Source organism: Paramisgurnus dabryanus, chromosome 4 (genome assembly GCF_030506205.2).
Source record: "Paramisgurnus dabryanus chromosome 4, PD_genome_1.1, whole genome shotgun sequence".
NCBI lineage: Eukaryota > Metazoa > Chordata > Actinopteri > Cypriniformes > Cobitidae > Paramisgurnus > Paramisgurnus dabryanus.
Window position 1 is genome coordinate 5,988,265 of NC_133340.1, and position 27,567 is coordinate 6,015,831.

At 39.1% G+C, this 27,567-nt stretch overlaps 1 protein-coding gene across 1 annotated transcript in view; it reads left to right on the top strand.

Moving 5' to 3' along the window:
• ctnna2 (catenin (cadherin-associated protein), alpha 2) overlaps positions 1-27,567 on the top strand; it is a 565,129-nt gene that overhangs the window by 524,492 nt on the left and 13,070 nt on the right. Inside the window, exons 10-14 of the mRNA XM_065265453.2 lie at positions 722-814; positions 2,073-2,229; positions 8,819-9,019; positions 22,440-22,591; positions 26,427-26,540. Coding sequence (XP_065121525.1) covers positions 722-814; positions 2,073-2,229; positions 8,819-9,019; positions 22,440-22,591; positions 26,427-26,540 — 717 coding nt within the window. The remainder of the gene's footprint in view (positions 1-721; positions 815-2,072; positions 2,230-8,818; positions 9,020-22,439; positions 22,592-26,426; positions 26,541-27,567) is intronic.

Here is a 27,567-nt window from a genome sequence, read left to right on the forward strand (position 1 = left end):
GTTTGCTTTTCCATAAACTCCCCTAATGATTTACACATCCACATGAACTTTAGTAATGAGTCCTGCACACCATCCCACCACACTGCTTCGGTATGGTTAGGTAATCCCATTATTTTATTTAAAGTGAATAACAAGAACATCGCAACCTCTAATTAGGGCCACTTCCCGTGTGTCCACTGACATTTTTGGGGTAATTGCGCGCGCAATAGGAGTTACTATAGCCCGCGTGAATGGATCTTCACCCTTATTGCTCTACTGAAGAACAGGAAAGAGCAGCGTGTCCAAAAGATTGCCGGCAAAATTTTAAATTACAGTTTGTGTTATGTCAATTTTTCAAATAGCTACTATTTTTAAAATAGTCGTGAGGCCGAGAGCAGGATGGTTGGGGGACGAGCCGGTGCCTGCAAATCATGTTCGTCACGCTGAGAAATGACAAATACCAATCTAACACTTGAATGAGCCCTAACCCTCTGTACATATTTTGCCCTGACATTGTCAAGCCAAGCATTAAATCCTTATCCACAGCTCTGATAGCGATGAACATGAGCAGCAGAAAAGGACTGCGTGTTTGTGTATTAATGCGTATGTGTGTGCACATTGTTCAGGAGCATCACGTGGCTAAATTTTAATCTTAAATGCCTAATTTGCATAAGTATGGTACCCAGAACAGTAAAGTAGATAAAATGATCAAGGCATTGTAACGTCTCTCTCTGTCTTTCAGGTGGCTAACCTTGCCTGTTCCATCTCCAACAATGAGGAGGGAGTGAAGTTGGTGCGCATGGCTGCTACGCAGATCGATAGTCTGTGTCCTCAGGTAAAAGCTTCAAAACTTTGCCATCCATTCACTGTCTGTGTTTATTTTCGAATGCCTCTTACAGCGGTTCAGATCGGGTTTATGCGGTGCCAGCCGAAGGAAACCTTTGCTTAGAGCGTAAACATTTTGTAAACGCCTCTGGCGATTGTGTTGAGCTTTAGATTTCAGATTTTAACTTCAAAATGTTGACACGCATAGATTTTTTTCACCTGTCGACATCCACTTTTTGCTTTCGTAATGTGAAATCTTTGGGTGAATAAGTAGAAGTTGATTTTATCGATTGGATCAATGGATGTTGGGGTCGAGTGAAAAAAGTCAGAGCCACTTATTACATTTTCATGAAAGATTACAGATAAACATGCCTGTGTTTTTGAAATAATTTGTACTGACAGGGCTCACAATAAGAGCAGGAATGTATATTATTCATGTGCCCAATTGGTAGAGCATTGGGTTAGCAATCTAAATGTCACATGTTTGATCGCAGGAGGCATGCATACTAATAAAAGAAATGTGTAGATTGAATGCACTGAAAGTGGCTTTGGATAAAAGCATCTGGTAAAGGTAAATGTCGACTTTGAATGCTGTTGTGATTGAACCATACTTAAGTTATCATACATCCAACCACAGATGCCAGCAAACAAAAGATGCTTTACAAAGACGTAAGGGTATAAAGAAAGAGATTTACTGTAATGCTTTGTTCAGACTGAAATCCAGCAAGACTTTCATATGTTGTAGTGATTTGAGTTTTGAAGCAGGAAAGCGAGGTATTAGGATTCAAGTAACATTTTTACCGAAGGTCTCCTGATAAAGTACATCTTCCGCTGGAAAACTCTGCCAGTAATTACGTGTAGCTCAAGGTTGCTCCGTCTAAACAACGTAAAGGATACGCATTTGTCAAAGATGCATTGGTCTCCAACAACTTCACAAAGACATAAATCCGCACAAATTTTAAACGTTTTGTGAAACATCTCATCCCCCCGCCATAAAAAAAGAAACCACACACACTTCTCTGCTAAATTTTAATACTGCATGGTACCGTCCAGCTGTTTTCTGGTTTACGCATGCTGTTTGTGTGTTGAACATGTGCACACAATTTATAAAATGTCTTGGAGTTCTGGTTATTAAAAACCGAGTTGGTTTCACTCTTGTGTTGTGACATTTATCAGAGTCAAGTCTTTGATTGCTTTCTTGTTTTGGAGACTTTCAGAAAACTATGAATGTTCAAAGAAAAGTGAAAATCATATTGTTTTCTTCGCAGGTAATCAATGCAGCCCTAACCTTGGCCGCCCGCCCTCAAAGCAAGGTGGCCCAGGACAACATGGATGTGTTTAAGGACCAGTGGGAGAAGCAAGTGCGTATCCTGACTGAAGCTGTAGATGACATCACTTCCGTAGATGACTTCCTGTCTGTTTCGGGTATTGTATTGCTGGTTTTGCAACACTGTCAATTACACCCCATTGGATATATTTTGACAAAAATGCTGGGTTATTTTCAACTCAGCGTTGGGTCAAAAAGGGACGAGTCCAGCCTTTGGGGTAAATTAACCCAGAAAATGTTTATATTTGACCCAACAATACAGCATTTCGGGTAAAAACAACCTAGCATAGGTTAAATCAGTGGTTCTCAAACTTTTGCCCCCCCTGTGTACGGTGAATTCCTTTGCCCCCCCCCAAAAAAAAACAATTTATGATAAAAAACTGTTCTAAAATTTAACATTTTAATTAAACAAAACATATTAAGTTATACAAAGTAGTGCTGTTGGTTAGTAGCCTTATTTTTTATGTTTAATTACACAGATTCATGATAAATAAATGTATTTTATAAAATGTCATAAAAGTGGGGCCCCCCTGGCACCATCTCCAGGCCCCCCTTTTCGCTCGTCACTTTTTGACCCAATGGTTGAAAGAAAGTCAGCATTTTTAAGGGGGTTGCACACCAGATGAGAAGCGCCACATCGCGCCATGTATCTTAAAACAGAACATATTATTTTCAATGAATGTACGCACACCGGCGGCATCTGTCTGCTGTGACTCTGGACGCTGCTCAAATCCCTGTCGCGCCACTCACATAGTTTAACATTAAATAACATCATATTTGTCCCAAATCATTAGCGATTAACATTGGCTGCTAATGTGTATTTTAGATTTTGAAGTAGACGCTATTTGACTAAGCTCGCGCTATTTAATGTGCACTTCCGGAATACGATCGCTCCAAGTTGTCCTAACTGCGCTTCTCGTCTGGTGTGCTACCCCCTTTTTGCCGCTTTTCCATTGCATAGTACCCCACGGTTTGGTTTGGGTCAGCTTACTTTTGTGAGCTTTTCCACTGGGTGCAGTACGTAGTACCCGATACTTTTTTTAGTACCACCTGGGTCGGGGTTCCAAGCGACCCGAGCTGATACCAAAACGTGACGCGAAACACTGTAGATCACTGACTGATCTGAGAGAATCGTCAGTACCAGCGTCATTGCTATAATGTAAAAGATTACTTTACCTTCGTGCTAGCTTGCGCTGTCTCGAGCAAACATGTTGCCGTCTGTGCTCTGCTATAAGTTTCCAAACTCCCTTTTAGCGATGAAAACCATCCACAGGTTGAGAATTAGAAACACCATACCAATTTTTACAGACTTGCAGTTTGTGGCCGCACATTCGCGACGCTCATGTTCGCATTATGCTTAAATGAAAATTAAATGAGGCTCAGTGGAGCGCGTCGACTGACACCACGGTGTTTGTACAGAAACTGTCATGTGATGTGAGACAGATGTAGTGATAAACGCGATGTGCAAACATCTACTGTGGTGGTCAATTTTAATTTTGTGGCAGACTGAGTAATAAATGAATGTATGGGAATGTACAACGATGCTCTCATTTGTATGATGTCACAGCAGTAGGCAGCGCAAATATAACGACACACCTTTAATCCCCACACTTCGAAGTGTTTCTAAACTCGATGGAAAAGCTAACCAAGCCAAAGTGAGGTGAGGTGAGCTGACCCGACCTGACCCAAACCTAACCATGGGGTACTATGCAATGGAAAAGCACCATTAGAGTGTATGTAAATGCTGAGAGATTGATGGATGAGTGGATACATAGAGTTAGAATCCAGTATTAGAGCAGCTTTGCCAAAAGATAACGCTGCATTATTGTTTTAACCTCCACTGGTTATTTAAAGTAATTTGGTAACACTGACAAATCAGTGTAATCACATTTACCTAATGTTGCATTACAAAAAATGAACTTAACTATTTAATTTAACCAGTTGAAACAGACTCAGGTCTACAATTAAAAAGTGCTGATCTTGCTAAATACTTTCAATTGAATTGGCTGGAAAACAATAAACTCGAAGCATTACTGAAAGTTAGCAGGAGAAACCTGTTAGCGCTTAATGTGACTGTCACATGGGGTTATTTCGGAGGTTACCATTGGGCTGCCCATTTGATAGCAAATGAGCCGCAAATGGCCAATGTTAATCAAAATGTCTGCTTTGGCCAATTAGCCAATGAGCAGCATTGGAAACAGTGCTCTTATAAAAGTACTTTGATGAGTTTAACTCCCAAAAATAGGTTTAAACTGTGTATTGTGGTAAACAGTACTACACCAAGTAGTCGGTATAAACGAATTTGTAATTTACCGAAAACAATGCAGTTATATTTAAGCACATAGGACACCAGGGTTTACAAATCTAATGCACTGGCATTCATTTTTAAGTATGGCTTAACTGTCTAAAATGTTTCATTCCCTCTAATATCTAACAAAGGAGCTATCAAATACATCACAAACACAGCACATTACGAACTTAACTATTGTTACATTAAATACAGAATGCTGCTTGGGGTCTTTAAATCGTGTTTTTCAGTTGTCACTGCGGCATGTAGTCCTGGCCAGGAATCTGTGTTCAGAAATCAAGTGAACCGCAGCCAGTTCTGTTCTTTTGAGACCACCGCCGAGCTTCTGCACTTACTGCACAGCGGGGAGCAGAATATCAAGCCACAATTTGGGATCTACAGTATTAAATTTTAAGGCTTTTACGGCTTTATTAGGTTTTAAAGCACACTTTTCTCAATAATTTGAACGTCCTTCAACTTTCCGTTGACGTCAGAACTATAAAGCGCACCGATGGGAGTGCAGCGGTAGAACGTAGTGATGGCTGTTGTTTCCTCTTACTAATTTACTTCATAATGGACACTGAAATGGCAGCTGTCTCCATCATCAGAATCCCATTATCCTGAATTGGAATGTCTATTGTACTTCAACATAGAGAACATTGGATAGAGCTATGTCTAGTCTTATAATTCAACATAAATGACCAGTCTTGGTTCCCCAAGCTTGTTTACTCTTCATTGCATTTCGTCGATGATTTTAAGTCGTTCTGATGTGCAATGAAAAAAAAGATATTTTGTATTATCTATCCTAAATGTGATTTTCTACGTAGTTTGACAATTTGAGCTGGATGCTTTAACTTCTTTATAAAAGACCCCTTGACCATTGGACTCAAACCTAAAGAGAATTGATGCTGGAAATGGCTTTCCTGTAACTTAACTGGTAGAACGTGGCACCAGCATTGCATGTTATAGACTTGAATCTCAGGGAATTCATAAGCAAATACAAGCCTAAATAAATTGCAACTTTGGATACGTGTCTGACATACACTGGTGCTAAAATGGTGCAAGAAATGGTGCTAAATAGCACTTAAAGTGGTTCCCCCATGATTACGAGACCAGTAAACATCTTTAAGTGCTACATAGCACCCATGTAGAACCATTAGCGTGCTATAGCATGACTATAGCAACACTTATGGTTCTAAATAGCACCATATGACACTTAAAGTGGTTCCCCTATGATTACGAGATTATGGTGCTATTTATGCATGAATGCAAATAGAAAAAAAATAGTAATGATAAAGGTTTCATTGTTATAATAGAAGTGATCACTGTTCATATAGCGCTTTCATTTGTTACTGCGTTAAGCTCAATTTTCCCCCCTGCGTTTTCCATGCTGAGTGTACGTTCTCTGACATATAAAGGTTTTCCTTAATATCCCAGCAAATTCTGCTGATGAACAAGGTTTGTTTAATGTAAGTGTTTCATCATGTAATTACTGCACATATTGAATTCTTTCATTTCTAGAAGACACGCCAGTTCAGACATCCCATTAATCCAGAAACCGGCTCTATCTATCATTAACTTCTCTTTCGTAATACGTTTTGCTGACTGAAGTGGGTACAGTCTGTCTGGTTCCTTACTACCATTATCACTGCATATTTTTTATGATGGCAGAAATTTAATGGCAGGTATTACACGAAATGCATGAATAAAAAGCAGGTTGTTGTGGACCTTTGTCTTACTGACCGATCTACAGTGTGTGGGCTGTATGAAATAAGGCAGCAGGCTATGCTGGTATTCAAGCCACCAGGTGTCCACATTTTGGTGTAGGCATTGCATTTAAGTTATTTCCCTGTAAACTCATGAAGAACAACATGTGCTTGTAAAATCCACTTTTATGTGTATAATTGATCTTATTTTTAACAAAACTTTTAACAGAAAAATAAATTTAACTCTTTGCCGCCAGCATTTAAAAAAAGTCACCAGTCACCGCCAGCATTTATTTTTTATGATTTTCACTAAAGTTTAATGCCTTCCAGAAATGTTCTTCTTTTAATATATAAACATAAAATGTTCATCCTACTTTCATTAGTTATCTTTTGATCACCTTTCACATATGGGTAGGTTTCTTCAAAAAACACAAAATTTTGAGCAAAAAGCTGAGATATTTCATTTTTGACTTTTCATAGAGATCAGATTTTGAGCGATCCTCAAAACTTACACGGACATATAGCTGTTTGCCCTAGGATGATACTTCCGGGTTTTATAAGTTGCGGTGTTACGGATTGCCGGAAATACTCGTCATTGGCAGGGAAGCGTTTTCTCTTAATTGGTGAGTTAACTCGTCAATGGCGGGAAAAGAGTTAAAAATTAACTATTTCTGAGAATTATTATACATAAATTATTTTTTAACTCTTTCGCCGCCATTGACGAGATATCTCGTCAATCAAGAGAAAACACTTCCCCGCCAATGACGAGATTTTCAGTCTTTCATACCACTATTACCACTATTATATTACCCTTCCACAACTTTTTAAACCCGGAAGTATTGCCCTATGGCAAGCAGCTGCATGTCCATGATTGTTTTAAAGATCGCTCTGAATGGGATCTCTATGAAAAGTCCGTCACAAAAATGGAATTATCTCTGCTTTTTGCTCAAAATGTGGTGTTTTTGCAGAAACCTACCCATATTCAAAAGCTGATTACAAAAGAACCACTGAAGGTAGGATGAAACGGTTTTTTGTTTGAAAGCATAGGATCTGTTCTTTCATTTGGTATTTTGTATGTTTATTTATTTAAAGAAGAAAACGCTGGCGCTGGCTGGCAACTTTAAAAAAAAAAAACGCTGGCTGTGAAAGAGTTAAATGTTATAATGTAACTGTATACACTACACTGCAGCACATACGAATCTTAAACATGTTGTTTTCCATATTTAAAGCCTTTATGCAAGGCCGTTTCCTGATCTTCAAAAACACATTCTGAATCTTAATAAATCAATTTTAGGCATTGCTCTTTTGATCTGTTGCCAGGGAAGGTAAAGCATTTCTTCAAAGCTACTTAAAGATCTTATCAGGACACGATACAAATAACAGTCATTAAAAACCATGTCAAGGTTCTGGTCGCAGGCTTTTTAATGAGGTCCTCCTGCGTGTTGAAAACATTTTGAAAAACGCTGGTCTGTGATCTTTTAGATTACATTAACCTTCTAGAGGACTGTCGGAGGCATGGAAGACTCACGGGTGATTTGGGTTCAAATCTGGCATTCACGTCTGGCGCTTGTGGCATTTATTGATCCTCTCCTCCTCACTCGAAATAAAAAGTGGCAAAAGGCCAAAAATACATTGAATTATTTAAGGTGCACGCCATAATTTTAGTCTAATTAAAAAAAGTTTTAGACAACTAAATAGTCATTTTGGGAGACAGATAAAAAATGAAATATGATAAGGAGTGTCAGTCTCATCGCAATGCAGCTGCCAGGACATGATGGATAAAAACAAGAGTTGCATTCAAAATCACATATTTTCTTGAGTTGGTACTTACTTTTAAATACTTAACAAGCTTAAAAAGTTGTCATTATTACTGTATGTGACCTAAACTGTCAGAAAAAAATGGTCAAAAAATATACTCCATCTGCCATTTGAGCTGTAGCGTTTAACTCTTTCCCCGGCAGCGTTTTAAAAAAAGTTACCAGTCAGCGCCAACATTTTTCATGATTTTCACAAAAGTTTAATGCCTTAAAGAAAATGTTCGTCTTTAAATATATAAACATACAATATATCAAATGAAAGAACAGACCCTGTGCTTTCAAACAAACAAAAAAAACTTTTCATCCTACCTTCAATGGTTCTCTTCTTATCACCTCTCAAATATGGGTAGGTTTCTTCAAAAACACAAAATTTTGAGCAAAAAGCTGAGATAATTCCATTTTTTGTGAAGGACTTTTGATAGAGATCAGATGCATACTTTCTCTTTCACTTGAAAAACTCTATTACCTGGTGGATAATAGCGGTATTGCAGAAAGCCGTAAATACTCATCACTGGCAGGGAAGTGTTTTCTCTTAATTCACAAGTTAAATCGTCAATTGCGGGGAAAGAGTTAAAAAATATTAGGGTTAGGGTTATTAGTACCTCAGAGGTCTGTATTGGTACCAAAGAGAGCTTATTGGTTCCTCAAAGATACATATAAGTATCTCAAAATGAACCAGAAAATGTTTATATTTGTCTCAACACTGGGTTAAAACCATCTGGATTCATTGCATCGACACTTTTAGGTTTATTGTCAATTTATCCATACTTCTTTTGTCACATACCGTGTTACTATATAGTAGGAAAGTAGGCGGTAAGATGCAGTGGGTGTCGGTATAAACTTACCTCTCTCTTCCTGCTCTCTCTCTTTCCCACAGAGAACCACATTCTGGAGGATGTGAATAAGTGTGTGATCGCCCTGCAGGAGGGCGATGTGGACACACTGGACAGGACGGCGGGGGCGATCAGGGGCAGAGCTGCCCGTGTGGTACACATTATTAATGCCGAGATGGAGAACTACGAACCTGGCGTCTACACCGAGCGTGTTCTCGAGTCAATCAAACTCCTCTCGGAGACTGGTAAGAACATGGATGAAACATCTCAATTTATATAGCATAAAACATCTGCACTGTGTGTCATGGGTTCGATCCCCATGGATCACAGACACACAGATAAAATGTACAGTATATCTTGAATGTAGGTCGCTTTGGATAAAAGCGTGTGCCAAATGCATGAACTTTATTTAAATAACCACATGAAAGTTGGAACTGCAAATTGTGATTCGAAAATACAAACACACAAAATCTATACAATGATAAGGAGTCTACTGTGTCTTGTTCGGATAACACCAGACCTCTCTGTCTCGGGTCTTGATCTCCATGCTCACCAAGGCATGAACTCAAGTGGAGAAGGAGACAGATGGAGACATGAGAGCAGGAAGCTCTTGGAAGAAGGGAATTGAAGAAACTGAGGTAAAAAGTGGAGAAAATATGGCCAGACCGGAGATACCACCTGTTCTGTCCTCTGGCGCTCATTCATTTTCATCTGGTTTCGTCTCCACCTTTCGCAATCTAGTGCCAGCTTTCAGGAGGTGGCGATTTAGACACTGACAGACCGGCTGTGAGCCAAAACACACCAGCTTTGCATGTATTGCGCAGATTTGTGTGTAGCGTTTCCTTGTGCACTTTCAAGGCGCTATCTGACAAAGCTTTACCGATGAGGAAACATTAAAGCCTGGTTTTTCAGGTGTTAATGTCTAGCGGATGGAATAGATGGGGTGAGAAACGTCTTACCTGACAAGTTTTGATGTAGTTGTTTTGTTTAAATGCACTTCCACAATCGTTTGGAGTCAACAAATGGAGGGTGGCTGGAAAATGAGCACTCAAAATATTATTTTGGCGGCGGCACTTTGTTGTGTCTGAAACATTAGATTGGACTGTTCTGACAGCTGGCTTTGTTTTGAAGAGTAGGTAGAATATGAAAGAAAAGGAAATAGCGCAGTCCTGCTTTTAGGGTTGTTATTGTATTTTTTTATGAAATTAAAGATGTAATCGTATTATTACAGTTTGAAAGAGGATCTAGTCAGAGGAAGTCTGACTAAATGGATTCTTTTGTGATTCTTCTTGTTATCTTCCTGTTTCTCTAACACTTTTTTTTACATTATGTAACCCAATTTGGACATTTATCAGTTCAGCCTAAAACTTGAAACAATTTTCCTAGTGAAATGCAGTATTAGGTGAAGTCCAAAGTTTTCTACTGCAGGTGTTTTCAAAAATTCGGTCCAGTTCATCACAACAGCCAAGTAACTTTGCCCTAAGCATGGGGGGCTTAGCCCGCCCTGGGATGGCCAAGCATTGGCATCACTTTGGCTTTTCTAAGAAATTCTGCCCAGACCCCATACAAATATTTGATTTATTTCACAATCTGTGCATGAATTCGTAATTGCTTTAGTCCCTTTCAAATCTCACATGAAAACGACGGTAGACTTTAGCTCCGCCCCATCTTTTTTTCTGCGTGTTAGCGCCTTTTCAAGTTCATTCCGATTCTGCAGCCAATGCACAGAGCACATGTGGGCCACAAGGTGGGTCGGGCAAAGTCACTAGGCTATTGTGATGAATGACACAAAAAACATCTTAGTCCAGATGTTTTGCAGTTATAGGCATCAGAACCATATGTGGGTAGGACCGGACCCATCATCGATTTCACTGCAGCCTTCAAATCAAAGAGTTTGACAGGAAAATGGTTTTGGATACATTTTGACATATTTTGACCAAAAGTAGTGTTTGGGGAAACGTATTACTGAATATGTTTTCATATGGATGTTTTTTTGCTGTCATCTGCCTTTATCATTTGAATAAAGTAAAGATAATCAGGCATTGAAGCTATCGGACTGCTACATAATCAGAGGCACAGATCACCGCAGGACTCTGATTGTGTGAAATTGCGAATTGTGGCAAAACCGCAGAGGCAAAGATGGGTCGGTTGGTGGGCACTTAATCTGTCTGATGATGTAATATTGTCATGACCTTCTTGGTTATGTTCCAGTGGGGGACGAGCAGAAGTCTATCACTTTTTACGTAAAAGTCCTTGTTTGGTACTTTTGCTTAATGCATAGCCTGAAGCACGGTTCAAAAAAGTTGCTCTGGTAATCCTCCCTAATGTGTTCTCTAAAATAACGTACTTCATCATAAACAAGCAAGGTCCAAAAATAACTGTTTGCCTACTAAGTGGTTAAACGAGGGAAATAAATTTTTATGAACTTTGTTTGTGACAAACAACACAAGGCTCTTGAGTCTCCTAAACTGCATCTGTCAAAAACACACAGCTCCGGAATCAGGGGGGGGGGCGTGGGGGGCTTAGCCCGCCCTGCAATGGCCAAGCATTGGCATCACTGTGGCTTTTTGAGAAATTCTGCCCAGACCCCATAAAAATATTAGATTTATTTCACAATCTGTGCATGAATTCGTGATCGCTTTAGTCCCTTTCAAATCTCACATGAAAACAACGGTAGGCTTCAAGCTCCGCCTGTTTTTTATTCTTTGTTTAAGTACCTTTTCAAGTTCATTCAGATTCTGCAGCCACGGCACAGAGCAGAGTGAACATCAAAGGTGAGTACATTAAAGGCGGGGTGCATAATTTTTGGAAAAACACTTTGGAAAAGGGAGTCAGGGGCGACTACCAAAACACACTTGTAGCCAATTAGCAGTAAGGGGTGTGTCTACTAACCAACATCGTTGCCTAAGTTGCATATGTGTGGGACGGATCTATCAAAAGAAGGTCCAGATTTTATTGGGGTAGGGTTGTGTTTCTTTAGGTGATTTCAAATGTCAAAATTGGTTTTCAGAGATCATGCACCCCACCTTTAACTGATAGATGACAAATGCATTATCATAAAAACAGTTTACAAAATGTGATGAGGGAGTAATACAAGACTCCTATCCACTGTAAAAACATTGCGGATGTGACAATAGATGAAAATGTAGTCATCCACAGAATATATTAAAGGAAAATTCCACTTTTTTTAAATATGCTCATTTTCTAGCTCCCCTAGAGTTAAACATTTGATTCTTACCATTTTGAAATCCATTCAGCTGATCTTCGGGTCTGGCGCTAGCCCCTTTAGTATTGATTTCAATATTGAAAGTTACCAAGTGGACTATTTTCGGGCATTGCGTAATATCATTACGCCTGCTGCAGCCATGTTACAGCAGCAAAGTCCTTGATTGTTACGCCATTTTGAGAGTATAGTTCCTAGCCATATCTGCCTAGAAAATAACAACTTTTTAATTTTCTGTCGGTCTTAGTACACGATGTAACTACAAAAGAGTCAAGTTTTAAATAGGAAAAATATTGAAACATGCTGGTTACGCTAATGGTCTAATCAGATTCAATGGATTGTGCTAAGCTATGCTAAAAGTGCTAGCGCCAGACCTGGAGATCGGCTAAATGGATTCCAAAACGTTAAGAATCAAATGTTTAACTTAAATGTTTAATAAAAAGCCCTCCTAATATACAAAACCAAGCTCCCAAGCCTGGATAGAAAGGGCATGGATGAATTCCAAACTAAGTTTTTGCACCCTTGAAGGGCACTTCGGGAAGGGGACGCAGCATAAATGATCACTGCAGATAAAGGGGAAATGACATTTTCATTGCTTTATTCTCCAAGTGTATTTTTAACGGCCACACAATGAGACACAATTGGGCAACTTCCTGCACATTCAAGAGCTCTGATCTTCGAAGGAAATATAGGGAATAGAGATGATGACTTCCGATTGGAATTCACCCCATATGTGACCAGGCAAAATGCATAAGGGCTGATTACGATTCTACATTGATGCATAAACATAAAATAATCGACTTTTAAAAATATATAACACATATGCGTACAATACATACATACAATACATATCAATGCACAGCTTTATTGTAGACTAAATAAAGTACATCCATTAGGCTTTCATATTAATACATGTCGATTGGAAGTAAAGAGCGTCCAGGAACGTTTAATTGCGGGACTTCATTGATTTAAATTGAAAGATACCAATGTGATTGCTAAACGCCCACTGGCACTGACACTGTGTGCCCCCATACAGGAGGCATAGCCCCCCTGTTCAAACGTAATGGTGCCAGGGAAGCAAAAACATAAAACAATCTGGACATTTATTAAACAAACAACACAGTTAAGTTTTATATTGTATTTTGTATCCAGTGGTACATTTAATAAAACTATAATGCAAAAATTCTGAATCCTATGTAAATGAAGAAGTTAGGCACAGACGTGCCTGCTCGGACAAAATCAGATGTGGAGCGACGCGCAGTTACAAAAAAATGGGAGCACTCAATGCTTTTCTTTTAATATAACAAAAGTTGAGCTAGTCCGTAAAGTCGCACCACTAAAAGACCTTCATCACACAGAGCTCACGACTGAATTCTTGTCCTTGAGCCCAGGAATCAATAGTCTAATGGCAATATGTGATGACTTCCCCCTTTGTCCTTTCCATCCGTTCCCCCATCCAAAGTAATCCACATGCTGAAAAAATTACCCTATCATTAAGGTTATGCCCAGGCCCCCAGTAGATTTAAAATGAGAAATATTGCCGTAATGTAATTGTGCCAAGTAGAAGACAGCAGTAGCCGTACTGTCATGGAGTATGGCAGAATGAGTAGGGCTTATGCCAAAGAGTGACCATGCAGAGATGAAATATGGCGACCTAATCGCTGCTCTCTGTATAACACACACAAACACACACACTGCCTTGCCGACAGGGTGAAGGCCATGTTTGCTCAGGCACCAAAACAATGATTTCATACAGCCAAAACAATGATTTAATACACCCAAATCACCTCTACAAAATTTTTTTTCGCAGAACGTCACAGTATAAGATTATCCATGCTGACATTGAGTGAAAGTGCATTCGAAACAACAAGAATTTAGTAACAGATTTATTTAATGCCTGCCTGCTGCAATGAGTCCAATGCTTTGTCTTGAGAAAAATATGAAAGAAACAGAATGCCGGAAGAAAGGGGAATGCAAAGTACTTCAGCAGCCCAGAGGGGAAATTCTAAATTAAACCAAAGTGACCGCGTTGTTTATAAAAGAAATCTGTCTCCATTTCGAATTATTTGCAGTGTTTTGCATGTCGCAAAAACGATTAGCATTAGGAACGTCTCATTGTGTTTAAAATGCATTTCATTTAAAGCCCATTAGGCTAGTCTGACCTTCGCCTTCTAAACCAAAACAAGGGTTGTCGAGACATGGTTTTATAAGTTGGGACTGTTTCAAACGTGACACTGCATCCTAACACAGTGCCCACGACGCTAAGAGACACAAGGGCTAAAAATATCTATCAACAATAGTAAAATACTGCTCAGAAGCAATTCACATATGCTTTAGACATCGATAACATCAAACGCAAAAATGACTGTTGATCAGTGATAAGACTATTTTATATATATATATATATATATATATATATATACACACACACTCACCTAAAGGATTATTAGGAACACCATACTAATACTGTGTTTGACGCCCTTTCGCCTTCAGAACTGCTTTAATTCTACGTGACATTGATTCAACAAGGTGCTGAAAGCATTCTTTGGAAATGTTGGCCCATATTGAAAGGATAGCACCTTGCAGTTGATGGAGATTTGTGGGATGCACATCCAGGGCACGAAGCTCCCGTTCCACAACATTCTAAAGATGGTCTATTGGGTTGAGATCTGGTGACTGTGGGGGCCATTTTAGTACAGTGAACTTATTGTCATGTTCAAGAAACCAATTTGAAATGATTCGAGCTTTGTGACATGGTGCATTATCCTACTGGAAGTAGCCATCATGGTCGTCATAAAGGGAAGGACATGGTAAGAAACAATGCTCAGGTAGGCCATGGCATTTAAACGATGCCCAATTGGCACTAAGGGGCCTAAAGTGTGACAAGAAAACATCCCCCACACCATAACACCACCACCAGCAGCCTGCACAGTGGTAACAAGGCATGATGGATCCATGTTCTCATACAGTTTACGCCAAATTCTGACTCTTCCATCTGAATGTCTCAACAGAAATCGAGACTCAACAGACTAGGCAACATTTTTCAATCTTCAACTGTCCAATTTTGTTGAGCGCATGCAAATTGTAGCCTCTTTTTCCGATTTGTAGTGGAGATGAGTGGTACCCGGTGGGGTCTTCTGCTGTTGTAGCTCATCCGCCTCAAGGTTGTGCGTGTTGTGGCTTCACGAATGCTTTGCTGCATATCTCGGTTGTAACGAGTGGTTATTTCAGTCAAATATCAGCTTGAATCAGTTAGCCCATTCTCCTCTGACCTCTAGCATCAACAAGGCATTTTCGCCCACAGGATGTTTTTCCCTTTTCACACCATTCTTTGTAAACCCTAGAAATGGTTGTGCGTGACAATCCCTGTAACTGAGCAGATTGTGAAATACTCAGACCGTCCCGTCTGGCACCAACAACCATGCCACACTCAAAATTGCTTAAATCACCTCTCTTTCCCATTCTGACATTCAGTTTAGAGTTCAGGAGATTGTCTTGACCAGGACCACACCCCTAAATGCATTGAAGCAACTGCCATGTGATTGCTTGATTAGATAATTGCATTGAAGTGCCCATATTATGAAAAACTCACTTTTTCTGGGTTTTGGGGTGTTATTTTGTGTCTCTGATGCTCCCACACGCATACAAACTTGGAAAAAAATCCACCCATGCTGTTTTGAGTGAGATACAGGTTTCTGAATGTCCTCTGCCTTGAGTCTCAGATTGCGCGAGTTAAAACTTAGCTCCGTTGTGACGTAACAAACCGTTTCGTCACATTCAGTTTGAATTTTCCCGCCCACCACCCCACTCGCAGGTCTCCACCCACCAGGTAGCTAGAGAGCATAGAGCAGTCACTTGAATGAGACCCTCTGTGCTGTTATCATGTCTCACGGAAATAACAGCGCTATTTGGATATTATGGATTATACTCCCACCTACTTTTAAAAACAAAGTTTAACGCGTGGTTATTGGAACCCGGAGTAATCTTATATACAGTGTGTTACGACGCAAACAGTCCTCAGATTGTAGGCGATAAGACCTTCATGCGAAATCTGATGTAAACAACAGACTATGTATCTATATTTCACGGATTATAAGCATTTGTGGACAAAAATGGTAATTGGATGTATTTTATTGGACTTTCATGGATCATTCACACATCTGAAACAGACTGGATTCGATTCGCGATCGCGTTGTTTCATCACAAAAGGTAAGAAGTCACGTTATATTTTGCATGTTGTCATCTTCAGTCACAAAATACTACATTTATGATGCTAGAGCTAAAAGCTTTTTGCCAAACTAACCGAGACCGTACGCCCCGGCTTTTCTGACGAGGCGAGCCTCTAATAACTTTACGGTCCGCATAGATATATACACGGTCCAGACCTCCCGCTAGCTTCTAGCAGTTAGCACGCGGTCCACAAGCAGTATACATCCCCCGCCGGGTCATAATTTCTGTAATTTGCGAAAATAATGCGTTTGAAAATGTTTATAACGGGAATATGTTAGTATTGTCCAGGGAAAACGAGCGTATTGTTCAGACTGCTACATCACAATTTACGCTGGAATCTTTGTGTGTCATGATGAGTTTGACACACCGAGACCGGGCCTTACCGCCCCGGCTTTTCTGACGAGGCTAACCCCCGAGCCTCTTATAACTTTACGGTCCGGACCTCCCGCTAGCTTCTAGCAATTAGCACGCGGTCCACAAGCAGTATACATCCCCCGCCGGGTCTTAATTTCTGTAATTTGCGAAAATAATGCGTTTGAAAATGTTTTATAATGGGAATATGTTAGCATTGTCCTGGGAAAACGAGTTTATTGTTGTGACTGCTAACGTAACATCACAATTTACTCTGGAATCATTGTGTGTCATGAGTTTCTTCTCCTGTAGTGTACTTATTAGTGATACTTTTCTGCATGATTTTTCTGTTGGCAAAATAAACCGTTAATAATAATAATATATAAAATAATAACACAGTATGGTCTGTACTGCTCACGATATCACTATGCATGCGCACATGACGTTAGTAGTGGGGCGTGATCAAAGGAGCAGCAGCTCATAAATATGTAAGACTAGCTCAAAACGGCACAATCTGAACTGCCCTGAAACAGAGGCTACTAGAGATGGGTAACAATCTTTTCCTACAAGCTATTTCGAGCAAACAACTTTTGAAACATGCTTTATGGAACTCATACACCTATATAACTTGTGGAAAAGCAATCATAAGATGGGCACTTTAATAAAAAATTGAACAGTGAACAGGTCTTCCTAATAATCCTTTAGGTTAGTGTGTGTATATATACACATATATATGCTGTTAAATCAAATGTGTACATATATACACACACAATGACATCAGTGGTTAAATTCAAACTGTGCTTCTTTTAATCTCAGATCATGAGACTTAATCATCAGATTATAGCCTGGATATCACAGACAGGGTCACATATCTTCATTTCATAATAAATACTGATACACTTGATATTAATCAATATATCATATAATCCATCAATAAGAAGTCTGCTGAACACAAATTTTTCTAAAATTCTTCTGTTCAACGAGCGATTTTTCCAAAAATACATCTCAAAGCCCCATAGTACAGATTTGGCCGCTCAGTTTATTTGAAGTTAAACAATATACAGTAAGAGAATAATCCCCTCCAACATGATTTTCTTCGCCCCTTTTCATCATTTCTCACTGGTCTCGAGTTAAAATTGCTCCTCACCAGCTGCAACTTTAATCATTAACAGCTTGAAGAACATTTAAATATTTCTATTTAAAAGTCACTGCAAAATTCCCCAAAGCTCATTTTACGCCTCTCCAATAAGTGGATTAAAATGAATTAAATATGTGTTAAAGCAAGACGGGTTTAGAAAGAAGAAATAAAAGAAAAGAAAGGTACATTTCTTCTTTTTAATGTTTTTCCTAGTTTTCTATTTTAAAGTGTTCATTTAAAATGTAAATCCATCCTTTTTGGCATTACGCAACCCCTCTGGACACGTTTATTCAAAAAGGCAAATAGAAGTGGCTGTCTGAAAAGCATCTGTGTACTTCACGTTCGCCTTTTAAATGGATCTAAAGTCAGATGCCTGCAATCAAAACCATCATGAGATATCTCAAGACTGTTAGAGATCCCTACCAGCTATCATCATGAACGCAATTGATTCCGTTTGACGGCTGAAAAGAACACTGTAAAATTTTCCTGTCACAGTGTCTTCCCGATATCTCCTGAGAGAAGTGCATCTCAGGTCATAATATCCTACTTCTTTGCTTTTAACAATCTAGAGACTTTCTCCTCCTAGATACATTTGTTGAATATTTCAGGAGCGTCACTTTGGAGCTTGCTCAGGGCTTTAATACGATCTCAAATACGGTGCTTCGGGCTTTTAACTGTGCCCATCTTTTTTCATCATCCACCAAGTGTACTTGGACGTTGATACGAGCGTGACTTAATGCCAGCGTTAGATCAGAGTTCGGTTTCACTCCACCGGTGACATTGCCATGGAAACGCTAGAGGACTTCTGCTCTTTGGATATTACCTCTTGATGTGCTTCATCGGTTCTTCACCGAGTGGGCAGACAGGTCGTTTCGTTGTCGGGTTCGAAGGTTGAGCATGAATCAGTGGGCTGTGGAGCACAAAGGAGACGAGAACCTGTTAAATACAATGCAGCTAGACATTAAATCATTTAAAGGCGGCAAACTTATTTTAGCACCGGTGTCGTCTAGGTTCAAGTTGAACATTTATTAAAGAGTTGTCTGGGTTCTCTTAAACGCTATTAACATTTCATATAGACATTTCACCAAAATTCAATTTACTTAAAAGTCTTTATTCATCACTTTGCTCCAGTCTGATCCAAACACATTTAATAAGTGTAAACACTGGAATATGACTCATTAGAAAAATAGATCAAACCAATGTCGACCTTTTGCGACCTTTGACTGCACTTTATTCATGTCTGTCAACATTATTCATACCCAACCTCCATTTGCTAACAATGAGGACGACCTTACTGAGACAGTCACAACGAACAATCTTATGACATTTGGTTTTCGGTTATAAACTGAATGTTGTTGCAAATCGTGCTGCTTTAAATATGTTTTGCAAAAAGATTGATTTTATTAGTCTCTGGGAAGGATCAGTATGAATGGGTTGAAAATTACCAACCAATTTTGCAACAAATGGCATTGTTTTTCAGCACAAAGTGTGGTTATGAATTTATAGCTGTCATAGAGTTGCATAATAATTGTACCATTCGCAGCTATTCATCTGCAAATGAATGTTCATACCCTAATGTTGTTTTAAACCCCTATGACCTTCTTTCATAAAACACAAAAGATGCATTTTGTAGAATATTAATCACTGATGGTCCCTACTGACTTTGATTTTAAGGAAAGAAAAAAGTTAAAAACATTCCTTGGGATTTTGCGTTCCACTACAAAAAAATATAAGTCTTTAGCACTGTTCGGACGGGATTAGTTTTCCAAACAACGTTTGAGTTTCAACGTGTCCCCCAGGACATCTGTGATTTTATGTACCGATTCGGACGGGATTAAAATTCTCAGGCTATTCCAGAGATGGGAGAGTCTGTTTCATGCATTTGGGCGTTGCAGAAGAGCACGTGCTCTGGATACGCGTGTTTGTAATGTTTAATATTTTGCTTTAAATGTAAAATTATGACAGAACATGTCATTTATTAATTTAATTTTAACAAATCAAAATAAAATATACAAATCCTACTAAAGTAACGTTAGCCTATGTGTTTTATATAACTGTCTGCTTATAATAAACTCAAAGAAATTAAGAAATATTGATTAGTAACTATTTATTATCTTTATTAATTAACGTTCCAGTTTAAAAACTTTGAACAGAGTTTCTTACCTTGTAACGTTACTGATATTACAGTGCCCAGTCTTAACAGTGTTTGATATTCAGCTTGTCTTCATTTAAATATTTTATTTTGCCGAATGGGAAAAAACATCCATATCTGAATGAATGGGACTCAGGAAAAAAAATATACGCGCAATAGTAAGACCTTACGGCAGATCACGTTGGCCAAAACACGAAATGAACCGCATTTTCAAAAGATATTGAGGGCAAGCACAGCCATTTGCATCCGGACGGGATTACATTTCTCAGAGGACCTCTGAGTTCGGCGAAAAACAGTAGGTAAATTGCTCTGGAATTCTTACGGAGGTCGTCAGAAAAAACACAGACATGGCAGATTCGGACGGGATTAAAAACACAGAGGACCTCTGAGAAGCACGATTTTCTCAGAGGCCCCCCTGTAAAACTAACCTTGTCCGAATAGGGCTTTTGGTAGATAAAAACAACAATTATTTCCTGAATTCAGAACATTTGAGACCCTGGACCGGTATTAAAGGGATAGTTCACCCAAAATGTTTGTGGACACCATTCACTTCCATAGAAGGAAAAAATTATACTATGGAAGTGAATGGGGTCCACGAACGGTTTGGTTACAAACATTTCTCAAAATATCTTTCTTTGTGTTCATCCGAAAAACGAAATGTATACAGGTTTGTAACAACATGTGAGTAAATGATGACAAAATTTTCGTTTTTGGGTGAACTATCCCTTTAAGTCGCATGGGTATATTTGCAGAAAAGGCAGAAAATACATTGCATGGTTTAAAATAATCAATTTTTAATTTATGCAAAAAAAAAATAATTAGTATATTATGTAAAGATCCTGTTTCATGGAGATATTTTGTCAGTTCCCTGTTGTAAATATTCCAAAACTTTTTTTGTGAATGCAGCAAAATCTCAATCAAAAATCTCATTTACAAACTTTGCTTTGCTACCGGTTCCTTGGGGATTTCCTATTTATTTTTCTATTTTGGTTTATGAAAAAGCTTACAATTTCCCCAATTCAGTCAACAAGGTCAGTACAGCGTACGCTTGTAGAGAGCACTAAAACAAACCTTTTCATTATTAAAGGAATAGTCTACTCCTTTTCAATATTAAAATATGTTATTACCTTAACTAAGAAGAGTTGATACATCCCTCTATCATCTGTGTGCGTGCATGTAAGCGCTGGGGCGCGCTGCGACACTTCGATAGCATTTAGCTTAGCCCCATTCATTCAATGGTACCAATCAGAGATAAAGTTAGAAGTGACCAAACACAACAACGTTTTTCCTATTTAAGACGAGTAGTTATACGAGCAAGTTTGGTGGTACAAAATAAAGCATAGCGCTTTTCTAAGCGGATTTAATAGAGGAACTATATTGTATGGCGGAACAGCACTTTTGGGAGTACTTCGACTCGGCGCAGTAACACCCTCCATCTCCCATTATGAGAGGGAGAAGGGGAGCGGATTTTTCAGGCACTTTTTAAGGGTCAAGCAAGTTAAAAAACTGGCTAGATGGCTAGGCCAATCATGACTGGTCCAGCAGAAAAATAATTCTTATTGCCAACACATGATGGTGTAAGAGCTTGTTGGCTTTATATAGGATGAACTGAAAGAGGGAAAAGCGAGAGCAAGAGAATGTCATTTTTTCGTCATCCCGCTTGAGGTGAGTAGATGTCACGCGTACCTTGAGAGTCCCGATGACTGGGCTCGCTGACGATCATGTGTTTTCAGTGAAATGAAGTGGTTAATTGGCAGAAGGAGGGAACCTTATGCACATTATTTTAGGGTGACATTTTTCTGTCTACCTCTTCAGATCCTGCCTATGTCCTCAGGCCTGACTGACAGGATGGAGACCTCATAAATAGATGTGCCCAAGGGCGTTGCTAGGACTAATTATTCAGGCCTCGAGCACCGAATGATTTAAATCTAGCCCCCAATGTTTTTGGCCAGGAACAGTTATGATACGAGGTTTGGTAAATATTGGTTGTGTAATATTACTTTGGTGCTGTCACTGGTTAATGATTGTTGAAATCGGTTTCTGCCTGCCTCCATGCCACCATGTGAGTGAATTCAGCTTATCCTAAGATATCTCAGGGAGTTGAGCGTGACAACAATCAATCTGACAGCAAATAAATAAATAAATAATAATAATGACAAACAGCCCTCTGAGAGCATTTTTTTTTTGGCAGGACACAAATAATGTAACTTTTAGCTGTTCTGAAATCTGTAAGGTAAAACACTTACCTGCTTAAATGACATAATGTAGCATTGATATTTAATGGCAAGAATCTGGTTTCCTTACATTCCTTATATAAAATGAATTTTACAGTACCTCCGCCCAGGCGCCCACAAATGTCTGGTTGGACCACCAAAGAAAAAAGTGCATAACGTTCCAGCCCCCGATGATTAGCCCCTTAGTGTTGTCTCTGGTTTTCTCACCTCTTGCGACTTTTGTGACATATTTGGCACTTGCTTTTGAGGGATGCATGTACTCCCCTTTCTTGGAAATGTTTTTACTATGTATCTGTCTTTCTTGCTCTTTAACCTCCATTTCCTATTGTTTTTCCAGTGATGCCCCGGTTTGCAGAGCAGGTGGAGGTCGCCATCGAGGCTCTTAGCACCAACCCTCCGCAGGCATTTGAAGAGAACGAGTTCATCGACGCCTCTCGCCTTGTCTATGATGGGGTGCGTGACATCAGGAAAGCGGTGCTCATGATAAGGGTGAGTACTGGACAGATGGCTGTTCGCATGCTGGGCTGTTACAGCACTTACGTCACCAACGGTGGTGTGTTTGTGAAAAATATCCACAAAAACAAACCAATATCAAAAATATAACACTGTAATGCAATATATGCATTGCACTTTTGCACAAGAATACTATAACGTTTTAACAAATACATGATTGTAAAACAAATGTGTTAAGATATGAGGAGTATGATGCAAAGTTGTATGTTAGCAATAAAATAGGTGCCCTTTAAATGCACAAATTCTTTGTAGTGTTGCTGTCCTTCCTAAAGCTTGTGTCCAAATTCATTTTTAATACTTTTTTTGTTTAATATTCGCAAAACCCACTGACAAACAAAGCGTGAAATGACTGTGCCCCTGTAAACAAATCATTGTTGGGTTTGGGTGATGAGAGTTTGGCTCAGAGCCTGCAAGTCATAACAAAGGTCTTCAGATCTGGGCTTTAAGAGACCAGTCAAGTTCTTTCACAACAGACTGAATCAATCATTTCTTTTATAACCTTGCTTTGTAAATGGTGGCATTGTCATGTTGGAATAAAAAAGGTCCCCTGCCCCAACTGTTAGAATTATGTGCAATAGCATTAAGATTTGTGCTTACTGAAATGCGTCCCAAAATCTTTATTCATGTAGTGTATTAAGATATGTTTGGTTTAGAGTGACTAACAGTCATTTGTCTTTTTTTGTAACAAATATTTTCTATGACGCACTTTTACAAATAATATTAGACAGCTTATTATTAAAAAATGTCAAGCAGCGTTTTAAGATGCATTAGAAAGGAATTATAATTCTTTGTTTCTTTTTCTTATATTTATGTATTGATTCCCCAAACCCCAGTCCTCCGGCCTATAAAAGGACTCACACAGATAGATCACGCAGAGCATGTATGCTGTCTAGAAAAGCTATTACAGTCGCTATTCAGCAACTGTTCATCTACCAGGACATGATGGCAGCTTTACTTTTGAAAACAGTACTTAAAAAAAAGAAATCCCTGTATTAAACTAAAGCAGGTGTAAGAACGCACACTAGGGTTGTAGTCAAGACCACCTAAACAGAGAACAAGTCATGACCAAAACCAAGACAGGCCGAGACCGAGACAAGACTAAGACTTTAAAGGGTTGAAACCAAGTCAAGACCAAGACAGGTCGAGACCAAGTCAAGACCAAGACCAGTGCAAGTCACTGCATTAAAACACTTAAAATAAAATGTGGAATATGCATATGTTTAGGCACTTCTTGTCTGTGTGTGTGCGCGTGCTTGCGTGTCAACATCATATGCCAAACCTGAATGAACTGCATTAAATTAATGATAAAAAATACATTTGTGATATGCCATCAGTTGTGGTTTTGACCGGTCTTGAAATAAAATTCCAATTCCTTTTTGTCTGAGACCGAGACGAGACGGAGTAAAAATGCGTCGATTCCAAGACGAGACCAAGACCTTTAAAAAGTGGTCTTGAGAACTACAACACTAACGCACACACACACACTGTATATCTTTCTAAACAGACTTGCGAACTCGAGATGAGATCACACACAAATGTACACCACGTTATTTCTTTTACGACTATTTGTCATCTATACACTATTCATCTGTGTCTTCATCTTCTGGGATTTTATTGAACAAAGCAACTAAGAAGAGTTTGCCAGATTGAAATTTGCTGCCAGTCACCTACAGTAAATCAATCAATAGTGAATTTGGAAGAGTTTCGCCACCATAAAGCTCAAAAAGTGCCTGCTTTGAGTTCTTCTTTCTTCAATTTGCTTATTAGTTAAGAGACACACAAGCAAGATTGGGTATTTTTGCACGTTGAAACTACTGGAAGGCAGAATCCAAGAAAACAGATCGCATCGTAAACTCGAACAACCCGGAGGCTTTTCCCCCTTCACACATCATTTGATCCTACTTTAAGAGGCCTCTTCTTTTAATATTGCTCACAAGATACCCAAAAGGGAGTTGAGGAACAATGATGCAAGTCACTTGTAACTCAAACTATGGGATGAGTGAATTATTTATTTGACTGGTTTAATGGCTGGCATTTCTTTATGTTTGATCAGAGCTCTTATGGTCTCATTGTGAGGCGAAGCACAGTTCTTGTGATCTCCGTTGAAGTTTGCGTCCCAAATTGTCACTGAAATAGAGCGCGTGAGGACATTAAACGGATCACAAGAACACCCTTAAGCTTCCCAGCATATGTAGCGTTTAAATGGAGCAAAAAATGACTTTTGACAACAGCAACCCTTTAGCGATGTCTCTTCTGAGTTTAAAATGCTTTCTAGGGGTGTTTAGATTGTGAACGAATCTCATGCTATAAGCGAATGAATTGTTCTTGTCTACTTTGTTCAATGAGGTCCCTTCTTACTGAAGTGTGTGAATGCGTTTGTCACATTCCTTTGCCTTTGAAAGAGTTGTAGAATGCAAAACTGTATTTATCTAGGCATAGATGAATAATAAGAGTTCTGTACGTGGTAATGACATATAGTGAGCCTTAAACCTGATTATGTCCTCCTCCTTATGTAAACCTCGTGCATGCAAAAAAAACCACTGGAAAGCAGGTCGATCTCAATATAACACCAACTCTGATGTTAGACGCCCAACATCAAATTACACATTTAATTAAGTTCGTTGTTGTTACAACGCTAAAAACAAAGTTGTGACTGCTGCTGAGTTAGCGCTATATGCTAACGTTTAGGCTAAAGTTTTGCAAGTTCATACTAAAAAAAAAAAAACCTTAAACTTACCATTCCATTAACAAGGCTCAAACATAAGGTCTGCTTACACACACACAGAGCTACTGAACTGAACTGCTCTGAGAAACAGCCAATCAAAGCAGAGCTCAATATTATTATTCATGACCCTTTTAAAGAAGGAAATAAGAAAATGCATGACATAAAACATCATCAAAATTTGAATTAATGAATTACATTTATAAAACATAAAACAAATAACAAAACATAAATCATAAAACTGGGACCCCTGGCACCATTTCACGCCCCCAGTTTGAGAACCACTGCTTTGAAGGCTGACATGCTACAGACAGCATTATAGTGTGGATTATGAAAAAGGTTATTGGTGGACCTACTGAATGAATACAGCCTTTATTCCATGAGTCTTTGTTCATAAGAGATCTCCATTACAAATGAACAACAGGAACTGGGACACCTACAGGTGTAATAATGTAATTTAGGGTAAAAATCACTGACTAATCAGTAAATGAATCTGACTTGATTCTCTTTAGCACAATGATTCATTTAATTCAAGTCAAATACTCCCTTTGGATAAAAGGGTCTGCTGGATTTTACAAATGCAAAACATCATTGAACCCAGGGAACAAAATAATATATGCCTTGTAATGCACTGTAATGGTACATTCACACAGGGTGTAGATGTTAATGCTTCTCTTTCACTTTTAATGATTGATGTTATGTGTTGCCGAACTGAATTGTGGATCCGTCAACGTTGCCTCACTGCCATTGCTCGCGGCAGAAGTTAAACAATATTTAACTTTTCAGGCGCCAGCGTGTGCGTCAGCCAATCAGATTGCCTTATGCAAATAACTTAGTGTGAGCCAGATGATTTTGTTTATGCAAGACCGGAGCATGTGTTGCAGCCACTGTGATTGGCTGTTGGCCACACTTCAGACAAGCCTTCCGTCAAGTATTAATGCTTTTGCCCCTTGTGAATGTACTGTAAGTCGCTTTGAATTAAAGCGTCTTAGAGCTTAAATGTGTAAAGATAACAACAAAATTTAAGGGGCTTAGATCCATAGTCACAAACATAAAATTTCATTGACATTATTGTGTATTTCTGTTTAGACTCCAGAAGAGCTGGAAGACGACTCTGACTTCGAACAGGAGGACTATGATGCCCGTAGTCGCACCAGCGTCCAGACAGAAGATGACCAACTTATTGCTGGACAGAGCGCAAGAGTGAGTGACTCGCACATCACACCAAACAGCATCTCGCTTTCCTTTTGTCACTTTCGTCAGATTTACTCACAACATAAAACATTTACCACACCGCTGATAGCCAGTCTGTCAGTGAGTGCACTCGTTTCTCAGTTTTACAAGAAACATTATTTATATACACATATAGTAGGAGTTTATGTCGGTTTTAAAAGTCCAAGTCAATATTTGAGAACCAGTCTGTGAAAACAAATTCATTTTTCTACATAAAATCCTCTGCATCATTTTTTTAAGAGCATTCTTAGAAAATATACCCCTGATATCTTTAATATTGAATAGGTAAGACCATGTCAGAGATACCAGTACCATTTTTGCATGTATTAGTTGTTGGTATTAAACACAACAAACCTCACACTGATCAAGTACATAAAGGTCAAGCATTTAATGGAGGTCGATTTAAAGGGATAGTTTGGCCAAAAATTATATTAAACCCATGATTTACTCACCCCCAAGCTGTCCGAGTAGTATATGTCCATCGTTTTTCAGACAAACACATTTTCGGATATTTTAGAAAGTGTTTTAGATCTTTCAGTTGATTAAATGTAATGTTACGGGGTCCACGACCTTCAAGTCCAAAAAAAGTGCGTCCATCCTTCACAAATTAAATCCAAACGGCTCCAGGATGATAAACAAAGGTCTTCTGAGGGTAATCCGCCCGGTGTTGTTGTAGAAATATCCATATTTAAAACTTTATTAACGAAAATAAATACCTTCCGGTAGCGCCGCCATCTTAATCGCGTCCTCATTCAGGATGAGAGCTTACGCAGCCTACGGAGGCTACTCTGCTGCTGCTCTGTGCCCCCGCCCTCCGAATTTGTCATACGTCACTAAGAAAAGTGCGTACACTGCGCTAATACTCTCTCCTGAATACAGAGGAGTCTAAGATGGCGGCGCTACCGGTTTTGCAAAAACTGAGGGTACGGTATCAAAGCACTGATTGTTAACTCGTGCGTACGGTTTATTAATTTGTGCACACAATTTGTAAAACTAA